General features: G+C 42.5%; 1 protein-coding gene across 1 annotated transcript in view; it reads right to left on the reverse strand.

Moving 5' to 3' along the window:
- Positions 1-19,706, reverse strand: part of LOC111975964 (multiple epidermal growth factor-like domains protein 6) — a gene marked incomplete at its 5' end in the record, with an annotated part of 101,321 nt that overhangs the window by 32,705 nt on the left and 48,910 nt on the right. The window contains one exon of the mRNA XM_070442920.1: positions 2,830-2,952. Within this exon, the coding sequence (XP_070299021.1) occupies positions 2,830-2,952 (123 nt within the window). The remainder of the gene's footprint in view (positions 1-2,829; positions 2,953-19,706) is intronic.

Consider the following 19,706-nt stretch of genomic DNA (forward strand, 5'->3'; position numbering starts at 1 on the left):
AGTAGCCCATATGCTCAAGCCTATGATCACACATGCTACTATAATGTACCATTGGAATGATATCGTATTTGACAGAAATTACAGTGATTAGAGTGTTAAAAAGCCAATATTTAAAATGATAGTGATTTAGGACTATAGTTGGCAATGCTTTTCCTGACACTTCAAAGGCTGATGTATGTAAAAAAATGTGATTGATTTATAGGATATGGCATGCAGGTACTAGAAGGAATGTGAAAATAAGATTTATTATAAAATAGTTCAACTTTTCTTTTGATATAGAAATCTAAGAAATAACTGCCAAAGTACAATATAGCCAGATCTGATAAGTGCCAAGGGTACAATTTTATATTTCGAAACCAAACATCAGAGAAAATAATGAATCTTGCAGTGACCCCATCTACTCAGGAGCTCAGTGCAGTCTCTCATCCCTTGCCAACACATACATTTAAACAGTGGAGGCTGAACCATGACAGGTCTTCATTGGGTTGAAAAATAATGCATGAACGTGGTCAAAAACGATTGTCACGATTTGTACAAAAATGGCTCATATAAAGAACTCTGAAGCTGGTATGGGGTTATTTTCTACTTATAGATTCTCATTTAGACCCCAATCCCACCACTTGTGTGCGTTGCCAAAGAGCTCTATTTTCATGTCATCTGACCATAGCACCGGTTCCAATCCAAGTGCAAATGTCATTTAGCAAATCCTGGTGTTTACATTTGTTGGATAACATGAAAATAGAGCTCTTTGGCCACGCACACCAGTGGTGGGTTTGGGGTCTAAATGAGAATCTATAAGTAGAAGAGAAAAAAAACTACTTACAGTAAAACATGGTGGTGRATCTTCGATGTTATTGGGCTACATTTTTGCTTCCACTGGTCCTGGGGCCCTTGTTAAAGTCAACAGCGTCATGAACTTTACCCAGTACCAGGACATTTTTGCCAAAAACCTGGTTGCCTCTGCCAAGAGCCTGAAACTTGGCCGCAAGTGGATCTTCCATCAAGACAATATCCCCAAGCGCACATCAAATACACAAATAAATGGTTAATTGGCCACAAAATCATAATTTGCCAATGGCCATCTCAGTCTCCAAACTTGAACCCCATTGAAAACCTGTGGTTTGTTTTGAAGAGGGCAGTCCATAAGTGAAACGAAGGATATCAAGGATCTGGAAAGACGCTGTATGGAGGACTGGTCTAAGATCCTTCCTAATGTGTTCTCCAATCTCATAAAACATTTTAGAAAAAGTCTTAGTGCTGTTATCCTCACAAGTTCAGGTATTACTTCTGGGTTTTTAGTTGAGATGGCAGGCCTATTCAGACAGCTCAGCACCATCTACAGAGACTGTCAGTCATACAGTAGGAATGCACTCACCATCCCTATGCTGTTAGACATACCATACACATACTGTATCTTCCTACATCCATTACAGTGCTGTCCACACAGGCACTGAAAGCAGACTTTTTAGGTTTTTAAGTTCAGTAAATATTCTGAACTTATTAATGAGCTGATATGTTTTTGTCCATTAGACATCAGAGCAGATGTCCATAGAGAGTGGTATTACCCCCAGCTGTGATAACATGCCTATTAGCAGTCTTAATAACCACAACATAAAGTCTTAAAAAAAAAAAAGGTTATTCAGCAGTCCCCATAGATGAACTGTTTTTGGTTCCATGTAGAGCCCTCTGTGGAAAGGGTCCCACGTGGAACCAAAAAATGTTCTTCAAAGGATTATCCTATGGGGACAGCCAAATAACCCTTTTAGGTTCTAGATAGCATAAGTTTTTTCAAAAAGTGTATCATTATTGMCTCCTTCAGTTAGCATTCACGCTGCACAGCATTCCAAACAGGCTTCTCCTCAGGGCTGGGGATAGCTACATATTGAACTTATCACTGCCATGTATTCAACGAATTACAGACATTCTCCAATGGAAAACATCAAGCTGAGCAAAAACAAAGATCCTTGAGTAAGTGGAATTTTAGATCTGTGTGGCTTATTTGTCTATTAGACTTGGGTTCAAGCAGTATTCGCTTTCTTTCCTTTGGAGGCAGTGGTGTTGATGGTGGTAGTGGTAGTGGTGGTAGTGGTAGTGATGGTGGTGGTAGTGATGGTGGTGGTAGTAGTGGTGGGGATGGTGGTAGTGGTGATGGTAGTGGTTATGGTAGTGATGGTTGTGGTAGTGATGGTGGTAGTGGCGCTGGTGGTGGTAGTGATGGTGGTGGGAGTGATGGTAGTGATGGTGGTAGTAGTAGTGGTGGTGGTGATGGTGATGCTGGTAGTGGTGTCGATGGTATTGATTATAGTAGTGGTGATGATGGTAGTAGTGGTGATGGTTGTACTGGAGGTGATGGTGGTCGTGGAAGTGATGGTGGTAGTGGTGGTGATGGTGGTACTGGAGGTGATGGTGGTAGTGGTGTGATGATGATAGTCGTGGTGATGGTGGTACTGGAGGTGATGGTGGTAGTGGTGGTGATGGCGGTAGTGGTGGTGATGGTGGTGATGGTGGTTCTGGAGGTGATGGTGGTAGTGTGGGGATGGTGGTAGTGGTGGTGATGGTGGTAGTAGTGGTGGTGATGATGGTAGTTGTGGTGATGGTGGTACTGGAGGTGATGGCGGTAGTGGTGGTAATAGTGGTAGTAGCGGTTATGGTGGTAGTGGTGGTGTTAGTATTGATGATAGTAGTATTGGTAGTGGTGATGATGGTAGTAGTGGTGATGGTGGTACTGGAGGTGATGGGGTGGTGGTGGTGGTAGTGGTAGTGATGGTGGTAATGGTGGTATTAGTAGTGCTGGTAGTGATGGTGGTAGAGGAGGTGAGGAGGACTTACCTTGGCAGGTCTTGCCGTCGTCCTTCAGCTGCTGACCAGAGGGACAACTGCAGTAGAAGCTGCCGATGGTGTTGCAGCACAGAGCCTCACAGCCTCCGTTAGTCTCCTCACACTCATTAACATCTGACAGGGACAGACAGACTGATCAGTCACACAGTAGCATACTTAATGGTACCAATGTTACAGAAACATCAATAGAGTACAATACTGTAGGAGACACAGTGCTTCTAAATGACAGAGCCACAGTCATGACAAATAACCATGAATTCATTAGCATCATGATTGCTGAGGAAATAAGATTGAAGAGTGAGAAATAACCTACAAGAAATGAAAGCAGTGTTTGTTGTTATCCTTGAAATTAGAAAATATCTGATGGGTTAAGTGTATCCTTTTGTTTAACTAAATTGGAAAATTACACACAGCATCCATCATTATGTTTTCCCCCTAACGGGACATGCAAGAACTGCCAGGACACCAGCTAGTCACTTGGTAGAGCCAGTGATTAACCAACTTCCCTCAACCACATAAGTAAAAAAAAAAAAAAAAAAAAAGCTTTCTCTTTCATTTAATGTCAGATAGAGTTTAACTCCAATGTCTTCCAGGGATGAGTTTGGGTTTGGTTTGTGAGGTTTGGAAGAGCTGCTTCAAAGCTTACGGAAAGTCATGACAACACTTATCAGGCCAGTTTCCATTTTTAGGCAACATGTTCAATCTCCAATGTAAGAAAACTGACTCTCTCTGTAATCCAATGTGGCACATCAGATTTGTTAAAACAATTATTTATGATATTAGCCTAATATGTCRAGTTTGACTTACCAACCTTATTGTGAGTTTTCATGCAACTCAACTCTCTGAGATGTGTTTCAAATATATGTCATAGTTTGAATGTAACCACAAGCTTTCAAGACACCATCTTGGTAACCATAAAACCCCTGCCAGCGCCTTCATCAGCACATGAATAAAGCACACTGGTCAGATGAGAGAAACTCAGAAATTCAGCCAATAGAAACCAGACAACCAGATAGTCTGCCAATCACATAATGGCAATGCAATGCATCCTTAAAAAGCAACCATGTTCCCATCTCATTTATATCCCTTACACATCCTGCCAGAGCTGTCATTCAACTGACCACATGTATTCTCTCTCCACTTCACTGTATACACACAGACTCAGATCCTGATCAAGTGCTGACAGAAACCCAATGTATCTTTAGCTGGAAAAGTGAACCTCCAAAGGTCATACAAATACAGTACAATCAGGGTATTGATGACTGTAAAGTAATATAACTGTCTTCAACATCACAGGACTGCTTTTCATTCTTCATACCATTGAAGGAATGCTACAGTGCTGTGAAAGAACGGATGAGTGGGTGATGAGAGAGAAAGGGGGAGGAGGAGGAGGGTATTTGCTTGGCACTACTAATAATTTCATAGCCCACTCTATGTCCATAAACAGAGGAGAGTCATGGAGCGATTCTGGGACWGCCAGAGGAAATGGTGGTTAGTTGTTTTCCTATTAGTTCCTTTTAGTGCATTCAGCCACCGCCAGCACTAACCAGCCAATTACAGACCTGGTATTTCTCTCCTAGTTTACAACGTCTGGACATGTAAATGCCAAAACACTGGGCTTTATATTCCCCATTCACCAAATATCAAAACAAATGCCTCTTCTGTAGTTTAATGAAATGTTCTACAAAGCATATACGGTGAGGATGATTTTCCACTCAGAGTACAATTCCAGGGGAATAACACATTCCTGTCTCCTGCCTGTGAACAGAATGTGACCTGAACYTGACCTGCAGATCAAGGACCTGACTCCGGGGCCCTGGGGAAGTCCTGGCTGTTTTCATGTCAGTTTCTACGGGGTCAGGAAGAGTGGGGCTGGGGGGCTGCATCCTCCCCCTGAGGACACACACCTGAGTGGCTCCCAGGTTTCATGCTGGGTCAGAGTCCCGCTCATGTGTCATTCTGCTCAATGGGAAGGAATGCTGAATTGCCATGGATCAAGTCCCACAAGGTCACAAGCTTTCCTGTCCTCACAATGAAGACAGAATGGAGAGGGGAAATGCTACCAGTACTGGATAGAAATAAACAGCCAGGCCCATAATAGATACTAACTAGAGTATGCTAAACAAAAATAAAAGATATATCCTAATTGGGAAAGAAAAATGAGAGAAGGGAGAAGCCAAGATGTGTCTGGGAGAGTTTGTAACCCTACGCCGAGACATGGATTATTACTATTCATCACCAAGAACAATGATAAAGACTCCCTCGGTGTCAAAACAGGTTCCCACGATGATTAACCCAGTGACCTCTCGCTTGGTGAATGGTGCACAGGCTACACACTCACCTGACTCCAGGCGACAGCAGTGGGATGCTTGTCTCCAGTACTGGTACAGGTAATCTCAATCCACATTGAACCCACATTACATCTACATTGTCCCCCAGCCCCTTCATCCGTATCTGGTATAAGAAAACTCAAACGCAATGGACTACTGTCCTGCACATTTTCTGACCTTTTAATTTCAAGAGTTAAGTTGAAGACTCTAGCTACTTTTTCTATACCCCTGATATCTGTCATGGGGGTAAAGTATTTATCATTTCTCCAGATTAGTTACTCTGATGTTGGTGTGAGTTGTAGTAAACTCTGTTCATCAAGTAAAATGTCAATATCCTTCCATCCAGTCCCTGACACTGTGTGGACCTCCATAGAGTCAGAGCCACCAGTCACACATAGCCTCACTCTATTATATTACTGTAGGACAAGCTGCCAATGTAAAGGAAAGGGCTGCATTTGCTTTATTACTCTTTTCTCTCAGGAGGTAATTGAAACGGTTCATTGTACATATCATGAACACTGAGCCAACATAATTTGACCCTGAATCTGCTCCTATAACCACTACTCATAGTTGTATTACTGATGAACCACAGCTACTTCTACTACAATCACTGTATCTCTACGTTCTGTAAAACTAAGCAGGCTGTCTGAGGGCCCAAAGGCCTAGCCAAGCTTGCCCATGCTCCAGGTCAGAGTTAGAGGCTGGAGGCCTACAGGGCTGGAGCTCAGGGTCAAACTGACTCACCAGGCAGGCAGGCAGGCAGGCAGGGAAAAATACACAGCTATAATTACACGTGATGGATATCTGTGTATAGGTGTAGCGTGACATGAAATCTGGACACCAATACCCAATAGTTAACCCCAGTCTCAAAACATCCAGCCTGTTTAGTCAGAGGGTTCTGAATGCTCAGAAGACCAGCCCACTGTCCAGAAGGGTATCAATAAACCTCTGGTTCTGATGCACAGGAGCACATGAATGTGTGTATGTCCACACGTACACACACACATACACATACACAAAGGCCTGTGTTCTCTGCTCTAGCTGTCTATTTAGCTGGTTCTGATCAGAGCTATCCCTACACAGTGAGAAGGCCTCAGTGAACTGTCCATCCTATGGTCCATACCATATAACATTTTAACAGGCCACCAACTGGACCTTCAGTGAGTCTGTCCTCCATATACTCATGGCCCATGTATTCTTACTGCCAGCTAACGACTGCTGGCACTCACCCAGACACACACAGCAGCCCCCAGTAATATATCATATCACTGAACGTCTGCCCCTTCAATGTGTTCAACTCAGCAGGATATCTATACATTATACATATATACAGCCACAAGCCAGGACTCACATTATATGCTCCTTTGTCAATTACTACTAAAGTGAAAAAACAACAACACATCAGACAAATCTAAATTGTGTATTTCCCAGGAGTGGACATTCTGTTCCTAAACAAATAGTAAAAAAGAACAGAAAACAAACACTCTTTAACTAATAGCTACATTCAAAAGTGATTTGTTATGAACTCTGCCACATGTAAGAACTGGGTTACATTGGTGGGCTGTATTGTGTGACCTCCTGTGATAAGGACTACCGCCACTGTTCCCGTGGGGCCTGGGTTAATGTCTGAGTAGGACTGTAGGGGTCTAACACTAACACAGCACCGTACTGCAGCCTGATCATATCTTGGTCACTGCCCGGAACATTAGAACATTGATCAAGAGGAAGCCACAGATAGCCCTGGTCTGTTTCCTCTTATGGTCCAGATCTAAAAACATGCTGCTTTCATCTGCCTGACTGGGGTCCCCTCCTTGTCTGCCAGAGCTGCATTCACCAGGGGACAAGCTAAGGTGAAGCCTGGGACACCAGCTCATAGGCCTCAAAAAGGATAGGTCTGAGAGGCAGGATAWTAAAAKGGATGATGACTTGAGGAGATTGGAGAGTTATCCCTGGACTAGGTCAAGTATTTGAACAAGGTGGATTAGAAATACATGTTGTTAGATCATGTTAGGTATGACCATAACTATACCCTCAGACYAACCATTAAACAGGTAAAGCGTCAATACAGGACTAAGATTGACTCCTACTACACCGTCTCTGATGCTCGTCGGATGTGGCAAGGCTTGAAAACTATTACGGACTACAAAGGGAATCCCAGCCGTGAGCTGCCCAGTGACGCAAAACTACCAGTTGAGCTAAATTTATTTTATAATGAATAATGAATATTTCTTTTATAATCAATAATGAAGCATGCATGAGTGCACCAGCTGTTCTGGACGACTGTGTGATCATGCTCTCCGTAGCCGATGTGAGCAAGACCTTTAAACAGGTCAACATTCACAAAGCCACGGGGCCAGACGGATTACCAGGACGTGTACTCAAAGAATGCGGGGACCTACTGGCAAGTGTCTTCACTGACATTTTCAACCTCTCCCTGGCTGTAATACCTACATGTTTCAAACAGACCACCATAGTCCCTGTGCCCAAGATAGCGAAGGTAACCTGCCTAAATTATTACTGTCCCGTAGCACTCACGTCGGTAGCCATGAAGTGCTTTGAAAGGCTGGTCATGGCTCACATCAACACCATCATGCCAGAAACCCTAGACCCATTCCAATTRGCATACCTCTGATGCAATCTCAATCGCACTCCACACTGCCCTTTCACACCTGAACAAAAGGAACACCTATGTGAGAATGCTGTTCATTGACTACAGCTCAGCGTTCAACACCATTGTGCCCACAAAGCTCATCACTAAGATTGCACATTTTGGTGAATATTCAGAGGGGGAAACTTTCCGTGGGAATTAACGGGAAAATATGGGAATTAACGGGAATATATGGGATTTATCGGAAATATATGGGAATTAATWTTACTACCATTTAAATGTAGATGTTTCTTGCATTGGATATATTTACCATATCATATGGAGACAGAAACATAAACCTTTTAGATTATCATAAGTAGACAATCTTTCCAACTGTCACGTTCCTGACCTGTTTTCTGTTGTTTTGTATGTGTTTAGTTGGTCAGGACGTGAGCTGGGTGGGAATTCTATGTTGTGTGTCTAGTTTGTCTGTTTCTATGTCCAGCCTAATATGGTTCTCAATCAGAGGCAGATGGTAATCGTTGTCCCTGATTGAGAATCATATATAGGAGGCTTGTTTTGTGTTGGGATTTTGTGGGTGTTTGTTTCCTGTCTCTGTGATTGTCTGCACCAGATAGGTCTGTCTCGGTTTTTGCACATTTGTTATTTTGTATTGTTGTTTGTAGTGTTTTACTTGTTCTTTATTAAACATGTTTAACACTAGCCGCGCTGCACTTTGGTCCTCTCCTTCACCCCTGGAAGAAAACCGTTACACCAACAGAAATAAAATAAACTATTTTAGTTACGAATTGAACTTTAATTAAATGAGTTTACATTGGATGTTTTCACTGAACATCAAAAGGAAATATTGAATGATCACCAATGATCCATAGCATCCTCCAAAAACATTTTCAACATACATCTGTAAAATGATAGTCTAGAAACTAAAGCTTAAGTCTAGAAACTAAAGATTTGGTTGTCTTCCACTCAGGCTTCCATGTCTTCTCCCTGGACCTCCTCAATGTCCACCTATTGAACATCAAKCTGAGGCCTCATCTTCACTGTCACTTTCCAACCTTTATGAGAATGGCTCGTTGGCATACGTTGGCACGACTGCCATATTGCATCTCCATCCCAAAGCCCTTGCTTGGAAGTGTATTTTGCCAGACTGCCAAGAACCTTGCCCTCATCCAGGCCAAGGTGGCGAGACAAGGTAGTGATGACACCATAGGCCTTGTTGATCTTTGCACCAGACAGGATGCTCTTGCCAGCATACGTGGGGTCCAACATGTATGCTGCTGCTGCGTGTATGGGCTTCAGGCAGAACTCTTCACGCTTTTGATGTATTTCAGAACTGCAGTTTCCTCTGCTTGGAGCAACAGTGAACTGGGCCGGGCAGTACGGATTTCTTCTCTTACATCTGCAAGCAGAGTCTGAACATCAGACAGGATGGCATTGTCTCCTTCAATCCGTGCAATGGCTACTGCTATAGGTTTCAGGCTTACCACTCTCTCCCAAAATACATCATCCAAGAGGATCCTCTTGATCGGCAGAATGTGATATGGCCATTTCTTGGAGAGACTCCTTCCCCTGCAGGAGACTGTCAAACATGATGACATCACCACCCCAACYGGTGTTGCTGGGCTGCTTCAATGTGGTGCTCTTATTCTTCTCACTTTGCTTGGTTAGGTAGATTGCTGCTCTAACTTGATTACCCTTCACATACCTAACCAATTCCTTGGCTCTCTTGTAGAGTYTATCCATTGTTTTCAGTGCAATGATGTCCTTGACGAGCAGATTCTATGCATGAGCAGCACAGCCAATGGGTGTGATGTGAGGGTAGGACTCCTCCACTTTAGACCAAGCAGCCTTCATGTTCACAGCATTGTCTGTCACCAGTGCAAAAATACTTCTGTGGTCAAGGTCATTGATGACTGCCTTCAGCTCATCTGCAATGTAGATAATGGTGTGTCTGTTGTCCTTGTGTCTGTGCTCTTGTAGAATCTTGGTTGAGGATGGAGAGGATGTAGTTAATTATTCCTTGCCCATGAACATTCGACCACCCATCAGAGATGATTGCAATAGTCTGCTTTCTCTATGATTTGCTTGACCTTCACTTGAACTCTGCATCCAGCAAATGAGTAGATAAAGCGTGTCTGGTTGGAGGGGTGTATGCTGGGCGTAGAACATTCAGAAATCTCTTCCAATACACATTGCCTGTGAGCATCAGAGGTGAACCAGTTGTATACACAGCTCGAGCAAGACATTCATCAGCATTTCTCTGATACGTTCCTCCTTGGAGTCAAAAAACCTTCTGATTCCAGGAGGACCATGAGCTGTTGCTATCGATAAGGTGTCTGATTCATCATTTTCAACTCGATTAGAAGTAGTGGGACTTTTGTCAGAGGTTGCTTGTTGTGAGCGCTGAGGGAACTTTATGCACTTGGCCAGATGATWCTGCATCTTTGTTGCATTCTTCACATATGWTTTGGCACAGTATTTGCAAATGTACACAGCTTTTCCTTCTACATTAGCTGCAGTGAAATGTCTCCACACATCAGATAGTGCCCGTGGCATTTTCCTGTAAAGATTAGAAAAAATGAGCTAAAAAAACAAATACAATTCCATGTACAGATAAATAGTTAAGCAGTTAGATTAAACAACTCCTTTGTAAGATAAATGTTTTAAAATGAAGCATGRATGGAAACAGGTGAATAACACTCCTCAGTTAGCAGGCTCAAGCAAGCTAAAACCCACATGGTAGCAAATACTAACTAGCAGAAATTGTTAACAAGTTACAAATGATTTAAACACACTTTTCTGTAGTCTACTATTTAATAGTTAACAAAAAATAATGTATGTCCAATAAAATATATTCACCTAACCCAGTATTGTCATCAAAACTTACCAGAAAACACGTAGTCCTTGGTTCAGACAGTGTAGTAGTGTGTGCTCAATAGCATCTCATTAGTGTGCAAGATCTTCAGAATCAGTACATGTGATGGAAGAGTGCACTGCACATGTGATGGAAGAATGCACTGCGCTTGCAGAGTGGTTGCAATTCCATTGAATTGGGGATAGTTTAACCAAAATATGCCACAAGACCTAGAATTGCCTTATGTGTATCCCACAAAAAAATGTGCACTGTTATAAACTAACTTTTTTGATGAATTGAAGCAAAATTCCCAGGCTTAACTTCCCATGGAAAATTCCCCCKAAAATTCCAGAAATTTACCGGAAAGTTTCCGACCCTTTGCAACCCTACTCATCACTAAGCTAAGGACCCTGGGACTAAACACCTCCCTCTGCAACTAAACACCTCCCTCTGCAACTGGATCATGGACTTCCTGACGGGCCACCTCCAGGTGGTAAGAGTAGGCAACAACACATCTGTCACGCTGATCCTCAACACTGGGGCCCCTCAGGGGTGCGTGCTTAGTCCCCTCCTGTACTCCCTGTTCACCCATGACTGCGTGGCCAGGCACGACTCCATCATTAAGTTTGCTGACGACACAACAGTGTGATGACCAACAACGATGAGACAGCCTAGGGAGGAGGTCAGAGACCTGGCAGTGTGGTGCCAGGACAACAACCTCTCTCTCAATGTGAGCAAGACAAAGGAGCTAATCGTGGACTATAGGAAAAAGAGGGCCGAACACGCTCCCAATAACATTGAMGGAACTGAAGTGGAGCGGGTCGAGAGTTTCAAGTTCCTTGMTGTCCACATCACCAACAAACTATCATGGTCCAAAAACCCCAAGACAGTTGTGAAGAGGGCACAACAACACCTTTTCCCCCTCAGGAGACTGCTCCCCAGATCCTCAAAAGGTTCTACAGCTGCACCATCGAGAGCATCCTGACCGGTTGCATTACCGCCTGGTTTGGCAACTGCTCGGCATCTGACCAGAAGGCGCTACAGAGGGTAGTGCGTACGGCCTAGTACATCACTGGGGCCAAGCTTCCTGAAACCCAGGACCTATATACTAGGCGGTGTCAAAGGAAGGCCCAAAAAATGGTCAAAGACTCCAGTTACCCAAGTCATAGACTGTTCTCTCTGCTACCGCATGGCAAGCGGTCCTGGAGCGCCAAGTCTAGAGAGAAAAGGCTACTTAACAGCTTCTACCTCCAAGCCATAAGCCTGCTGAACAACTAAACTAATCAAATGGCCACCCGGACTATTTACATTGAACCTCCCCTTTGTTTTTACACTGCTGCTACTCACTGTTTATTTACTATGCATAGTCACTTTACAAATTACCTCGATTAACCTGTACCCCCGCACATTGACTCTGTACCAGTACCCGGACTGGAGTCTACGCAGACCGGTGCACCATAGCCAATCAGAGGTACAGCAGGCCTATATGCAAACAACATGTTCCTGCAATCGTTCACTTTGAACTGGACTGTGTGTTTACAGGCAGTTGCATCAGCGCGACTTTTGACCATTAGAACGCATTCGCCAAAAGCCACAAAATACTCTTGAATGGATTTTTCTGCAAATATGTAACTAAATACCACGGGAGTTCTCTTACATTTGGGAACTTTACACTCCTATTGATCAAACAACCATAAAAAGGTAGGCTATCTTTCCCTATATGCACATCAACAAGATCAACAACTAATGCTAGCCAGAGCAAGATGAGCTAAAATCTAAGGAAGGAACATTAGATAAACACTCTCAAACCTTTTCAGCTAGTTTTTAAGAATTTCACAGATAAACGATGGGGAATAGCCAGCTCGTCCTTCTGCAGCTTGCTTGCCAGTGCATGCATTGTACTAACCAACAACCAGCTTAACATGAACCTGTTAATCCACMTGTCCTTCAAACACAGAGGTGAATGAACATGTTGTTGTGTTCTTTGATCCAAGAAACCACTTTATAAAATAAAATGCATTATTATTCCCATACCATTATTACAGAGAATCAGTCAAATTTTGCTACCCTCTGCCGATTGCCTTCTTGGCTTATTCAAGCCCGTCTCAAAATACAGCACTGCCCCTTTAAGACAAAAAAAAGCTCTTCACCTGACTTGTTTTTGATAATATCTAGAAATGTACACGTTTAGTGCTCTTATAGGAAGCAATCACTCCCCTATTGTTGACTACAAATTATCTATAACTGGGCTAATAACTCACTAACTAGCAAAGGATATGAACAAAATGTTCACACGTTGCTACACGCAGCTCTTGCTTTGATCTCAAAACAAGTGCATCTACTCAAGACCACAGCTATAAACACAGTCCAGTTCAAAGTAAATGGCACAGATCCATATGTGGCCATGGTCTATTTGTGTATAGACCTACTACAACTCTGATTGGTGATGCCACACCGGTCTGTGTAGAGTTCTGGCTGAYTCTTGCTCAATAAAATCCTACTCAAATGGGTTGTGCTTACAAAAAAATATCTTGCATAGTTTGTTTTGTTTCGGTATGTGGCATTGAAAGTGGCCAATATTGTGTTGATTCGATCACAATTGCCCCATTAAAGGGAAACATTGATTGTGTTAATTAACTGGGAAGACTCAGTCCTGGGGGAGCTGCACGGCAGTCTTGGCTACTGCACTCCCGTGCAAGCCTGCAGCTTAGAGGGACTTTTTTTGCCTACGTTTACTGACAAGYTCATATTCAGCGTGTCTTGCACGTTCATAAATGCATCAGTTACTGCGCTCTGGCACACTCGCTTGCGAAAAAAGATTGCAGTCAGAGTGCAGTATAACACTAGTTATACACTGAAGTGTAACTGTAGTTAAAGTAGAGTAAACAGTGGCTTGCGAAAGTATTCACCCCTCTTGGCAATTTTCCTATTTTGTTGCCTTACAATCTGGAATTAAAATGTATTTTGGGGGGGTTTGTATCATTTGATTTACACAACATGCTTACCACTTTGTAGTTGCAAAATATTTGCTATTGTTAAACAAACAACTTAAAACTTCAGCGTGCGTACAGTTGAAGTCGGACCTTTACATACACCTTAGCCAAAAACATTTAAACTCAGTTTTTCACAATTCCTGACTGTCACGGCCGTTAAAAGAAGAGGACCAAGGTGCAGCGTGGTAAGCGTACATTTTTCTTTTATTAATAAAAATGACGCCGAACAAAACAATAAACACTACAAAAACAAAACGTGAAGCTAAAGGCTATGTGCCCTAAACAAAGTCAKCTTCCCACTAAGACAGGTGGAAAAAACGGCTACCTAAGTATGGTTCTCAATCAGAGACAACGATAGACAGCTGCCTCTGATTGAGAACCACACCCGGCCAAACACAAAGAAATAGAAAACATAGAAATAAAGAAACTAGAATGCCCACCCTAGTCACACCCTGGCCTAACCAAAATAGAGAATAAAAGCCTCTCTATGGCCAAGGCGTGACACTGACATTTAATCCTAGTAAAAATTCCCTGTCTTAGGTCAGTTAGGATCACCACTTTATTTTAAGAATGTGAAATGTAGAATAAAATAAGAGAGAATGATTTATTTCAGCTCTTATTTATTTCATCACATTCCCAGTGGGTCAGAAGTTTACATACACTCAATTAGTATTTGGTAGCATTGCCTTTAAATTATTTAACTTGGGTCAAACGTTTCGGGAAGCCTTCCACAAGCTTCCCACAATAAGTTGGGTGAATTTCGGCCCATTCCTCCTGACAGAGCTGGTGTAACTGAATCAGGTTTGTAGGCCTACTTGCTTGCACAGGCTTTTTCAGTTCTGCCCACAAATTTTCTATAGGATTGAGATCAGGGCTTTGTGATGCCCACTCCAATACCTTGACTTTGTTGTCCTTAAGCCATTTTGCCACAACTTTGGAAGTATGCTTGGGGTCATTGTCCATTTGGAAGACCCATTTGCYATGAAGCTTTAACTTCCTGACTGATGTCTTGAGATGTTGCTTCAATATATCCACATAAATTTCCATCCTTATGATGCCATATATTTTGTGAAGTGCACCAGTCCCTCCTGCAGCAAAGCACCACCACAACATGATGCTGCCACCCCCAGGCTTCACGGTTGGGATGGTGTTCTTCGGCTTGCAAGCCGATTTTTTCCTCCAAACATAACGATGGTCATTATGGCCAAACAGTTCTATTTTTGTTTCATCAGACCAGAGAACATTTCTCCAAAAAGTACACTCTTTGTCCCCATGTGCAGTTGCAAACCGTAGTCTGGCTTTTTTATGGCGGTTTTGGAGCAGTGGCTTCTTCCTTGCTGAGCGACCTTTTAGCTTATGTCGATATAGGACTCGTTTTACTGTGGATATAGATACTTTTGTACCTGTTTGCTCCAGCATCTTCACAAGGTCCTTTGCTGTTGTTATGGGATTGATTTGCACTTTTCGACCCAAAGAACATTCATCTCTAGGAGACAGAACGCGTCTCCTTCCTGAGCGGTATGATGGCTGAGTGGACCCATGGTGTTTATACTTGCGTACTATTGTTTGTACACGATGCGTGGACCCTCGGTGTTTGGAATTGCTCAAGTACTGAACCAGATTTGTGGAGGTCTACAATTTTATTTCTGAGGTCTGAGGAGGCCTGAAGGTAGGCCTTGAAATCATCCATAGGTACACTCCAATTGACTCAAAGTATTTCTGTTGAAACGATGTGGCTATGCAAAATCACTTGATGTTTTTGGAACTAGTGAATGTAACGCGCCAATGTAAACTCAGATTTTTTTATATAAATATGAACTTTATCAAACAAAACATGCATGTATTGTGTAACATGAAGTCCTATGAGTGTCATCTGATGAAGATAATCAAAGGTTAGTGATTAATTTTATCTCTATTTCTGCTTTTTGTGACTGCTATATTTCGCTGGGAAAATGGCTGTACTTATTGTGGTTTGGTGGTGACCTAACATAATCGTTTGTAGTGCTTTCGCTGAAAAGCATATTTGAAATCGGACACTTTGGTGGGATTAACAACAAGATTACCTTTAAAATTATATAAGATATAAGTATGTTTGAGGAATTTTGTACTCATGTGACAGATCATGTGACACTTAGATTGCACACAGGTGGACTTTATTTAACTAATTATGTGACTTCTGAAGGTAATTGATCTTTAGGGGCTTCATAGCAAAGGGGGTGAATACATATGCACGGACCACTTCTCGTTTCCTGTTTTTTTTTGTTTTTTTGAAACAAGTAGTTTTTTCATTTCACTTCACCAATTTTGACTATTTTGTGTATGTCCATTACATGAAATCCAAATAAAAATCTATTTAAATTACAGGTTGTAATGCAACAAAATAGGAAAAATGCCAAGGGGGATGAATACTTTTGCAAGGCACTGTAACTGCAGTATGCTGCAAATAACAMTTTTTTTTACTGCAGTAAGTTTGCAGTACAGTGCAGTTATTCTGCAATTATTGCTTTCAAAATTCCACAGTCGACTGCCGTTACTGCACTTTTACTGCAGTTTCAAAACTGCAATCTTTTTTGTAAGGGTTCAGACAAGAGTGCTCTGAAATCTGAGTAGATAGCTAGCCCGAGTGAATTTGTGAAAGGAAGAGATATGCTAACAGGATAACAGTCTTTCAGCATAGTTAGTTAGCTAGCAAAGCGATTCACATTTCTTGCTACCTAACCAAATGACACGTGCATCTCTAGCTGTGTAGCCACCAAAAAACGATACTAGGGCAAAAAGTCACTCACCCACTCCTGCAATGACATGACATCCTCCTAGCAGCTAGCTAACTATCTAGCTAACATTATGCTTTGTGTTTTTAGCTAGCTACATAAATAGATACGCCAGCATATTAGCCACATTATGACTGACTTGTGATCACTGCCCTTGCTAGTTTGATTGTATTGACATTCCCAGCCTTAGTTACATTCGTCCGTTTTTGTACAAAATACTGAGTCATTGAATCTGAAACAGTGCATCCCGAATGGAGGCAGCAAACAATGTACCAGGCCAGCTGTGATTTACAACCTGATAGCAATATTTTTTGGACTACCAAGAAATGTATTCGTGAATGATATTAATCATGCACTGAACTGCATCCATATATTCTGCCAACAATGTACATCATAGAATATTGAGTCCAATATAACCTCCCTTACAAAAAAAGATTGCAGTTTTGAAACTGCAGTAAAAGTGCAGTAACTGCAGTCGACTGTAGTCTTTTGGATGAAGTAATGGCAGAATAACTGAACTAGAGGTCGACCGATTAATCGGCATGGATTAATTAAGGCCGATTTGAAGTTTTCATAACAATCGGTATTCGGCCTTTTTGGGTGCCGATTATGGCCGATTACATTGCAATCCACGAGGAGACTGCTTGGCAGGCTGACAACCTGTCACGCGAGCGCAGCATCAAAAGGACCTTGTGGCTGCAAGGTAAGTTGCTAGCTAGCATTAAACGTATCTTATAAAAAACAATCAATCTTCACATAAACACTAGTTAACTACACATGGTTGATGATATTACTAGGTGGTTCTGCGTTGCATATAATCAAATTGGTGCTTGTTAATTTATCATCGAATCACAGCCTGATGATTTAACAAAAGCACATTTGCGAAAAAAGCAAATGCAAAAATCGTTGCACAAATGTACCTAACCGTAAACATCAATGCCTTTCTTAAAACCAATACACAAGTATATATTTTTTTTTATCTACATATTTTGTTAAAATAAATTCATGATAGCAGGCAATATTAACTAGGGAAATTGGGACACTTTTTTACTTAACCTTTATTTCACCAGGTAGGCCAGTTGAGAACAAGTTGTCATTTACTACTGCGACCTGGCCAAGATAAAGCAAAGCAGTGCGACACAAACAGCACAGAGTTGCACGTGGAATAAACAAACGTACACTCAATAACACAATAGAAAAGTCTATATATAGTGTGTGCAAATTAAGTAAGATTAAGGAGATAAGGCAATAAATAGGCCATAGTGGCAATTAAACACTGGAGGGATAGATGTGCAGAAGATGAATGTGCAAGTAGAGATACTGGGGTGCAAAGGAGCAAAAAAATAAATAACAATATGGGGATGAGGTAGTTGGGTGGGCTATTTACAAATGCTATATGTACAGGTGCAATGATCTGTAAGCTGCTCTGACAGCTGATGCTTAAAGTTAGTGAGGTAGATATGAGGCTCCAGATTCAGTGATTTTTTAAAATTCATTCCAGTCATTGGCAGCAGAGAACTGGAAGGAAAGGTGGCCAAAGAGGAATTAGCTTTGGGGGTGACCAGTGAAATATACCTGCTGCAGCGCGTGCTACGGGTGGGTGCTGCTATGGTGGCCAGTGAGCTGAGATAAGGCGGGGCTTTACCTAGCAGAGACTTATAGATGACCTGGAGCCAGTGGATTTGGTGACAAATATGAAGCGAGGGCCAGCRAACGAGAGCATACAGGTCGCAATGGTGGGTAGTATATGGGGCTTTGGTGACAAAACGGATGGCACTGTGATAGACTGCATCCAATTTGCTGAGTAGAGTGTTGGGGGGTATTTTGTAAATGACATCGCCGAAGTCAAGGATCGATAGGATAGTCAGTTTTACGAGGGTATGTTTGGCAGCATGAGTAAAGAATGCTTTGTTGCGAAATAGGAAGCCGATTCCAGATTTAATTTTGGATTGGAGGTGCTTAATGTGAGTCTGGAAGGAGAGTTTACACTCTAACCAGACACCAAGGTATTTGTAGTTGTCTACATATTCTAAGTCAGAACCGTCCAGAGTAGTGATGCTGGACGGGTGGGCAGGTGAGGGCAGCGATCGGTTGAAGAGCATGCATTTAGTTTTACTTGCATTTAAGAGCAGTTGGAGGCCATGGAAGGAGAGTTGTATGGCATTGAAGCTCGTCTGGAGGTTTGTTAACAAAGTGTCCAAAGAAGGGCCAGAAGTATACAGAATGGTGTCGTCTGTGGATCTGAGAATCACCAGCAACAAGAGCGACATCATTGATGTWTACAGAGAAAAGAGTCGGCCCGAGAATTGAACCCTGTGGCACCCCCATAGAGACTGCCAGAGGTCCGGACAACAGGCCCTCCGATTTGACACACTGAACTCTGTCTGAGAAGTAGAAGGTGAACCAGGCGAGGCAGTCATTTGAGAAACAAATTTTATTTTATCGATGGTGGTTATGATATCGTTTAGGACTTTGAGCGTTGCTGAGGTGCACCCATGGCCAGCTCAGAAACCAGATTGCATAGCGGAGAAGGTATGGAGGGATTCGAAATGGTCAGTGATCTGTTTGTTAACTTGGCTTTCGAAGACCTTAGAAAGGCAGGGTAGGATATATATAGGTCTGTAACAGTTTGGGTCTAGAGTGTCTCCTRCTTTGAAGAGGGGGATGACCGCGGCAGCTTTCCGATCTTTGGGGATCTCAGACGATACAAAAGAGAGGTTGAACAGGCTAGTAATAGGGGTTGCAACAATTTCAGCGGATCATTTTAGGAAGAGAGGGTCCAGATTGTCTAGCCCAGCTGATTTGTAGGGGTCCAGATTTTGCAGCTCTTTCAGAACATCAGCTGTCTGGATTTGGGTGAAGGAGAAATGGGGGAGGCTTGGGCAAGTTGCTGTGGGGGGTGCAGAGCTGTTGACCGGGGTAGGGGTAGCCAGATGGAAAGCATGGCCAGCCGTAGAAAAATGCTTATTGAAATTCTCGATTATCGTGGATTTATCGGTGGTGACAGTGTTTCCTGGCCTCAGTGCAGTGGGCAGCTGGGAAGAGGTGCTCTTATTCTCCATGGACTTTACAGTGTCCCAGAACTTTTTGCAGTTTGTGCTACAGGATGCAAATTTCTGTTTGAAAAAGCTAGCCTATGCTTTCCTAACTGCCTGTGTATTTTGGTTCCTAACTTCCCTGAAAAGTTGCATATCGCGGTGGCTATTCGATGCTAATGCAGTACGCCACAGGATGTTTTTGTGCTGGTCAAGGGCAGTCYGGTCTGGAGAGAACCAGGGTCTATATCTGTTCTTAGTTCTACATTTTTTGAAT

Source organism: Salvelinus sp. IW2-2015, linkage group LG1, assembly GCF_002910315.2.
Source record: "Salvelinus sp. IW2-2015 linkage group LG1, ASM291031v2, whole genome shotgun sequence".
In the NCBI taxonomy this organism is placed as follows: Eukaryota; Metazoa; Chordata; class Actinopteri; order Salmoniformes; family Salmonidae; genus Salvelinus; species Salvelinus sp. IW2-2015.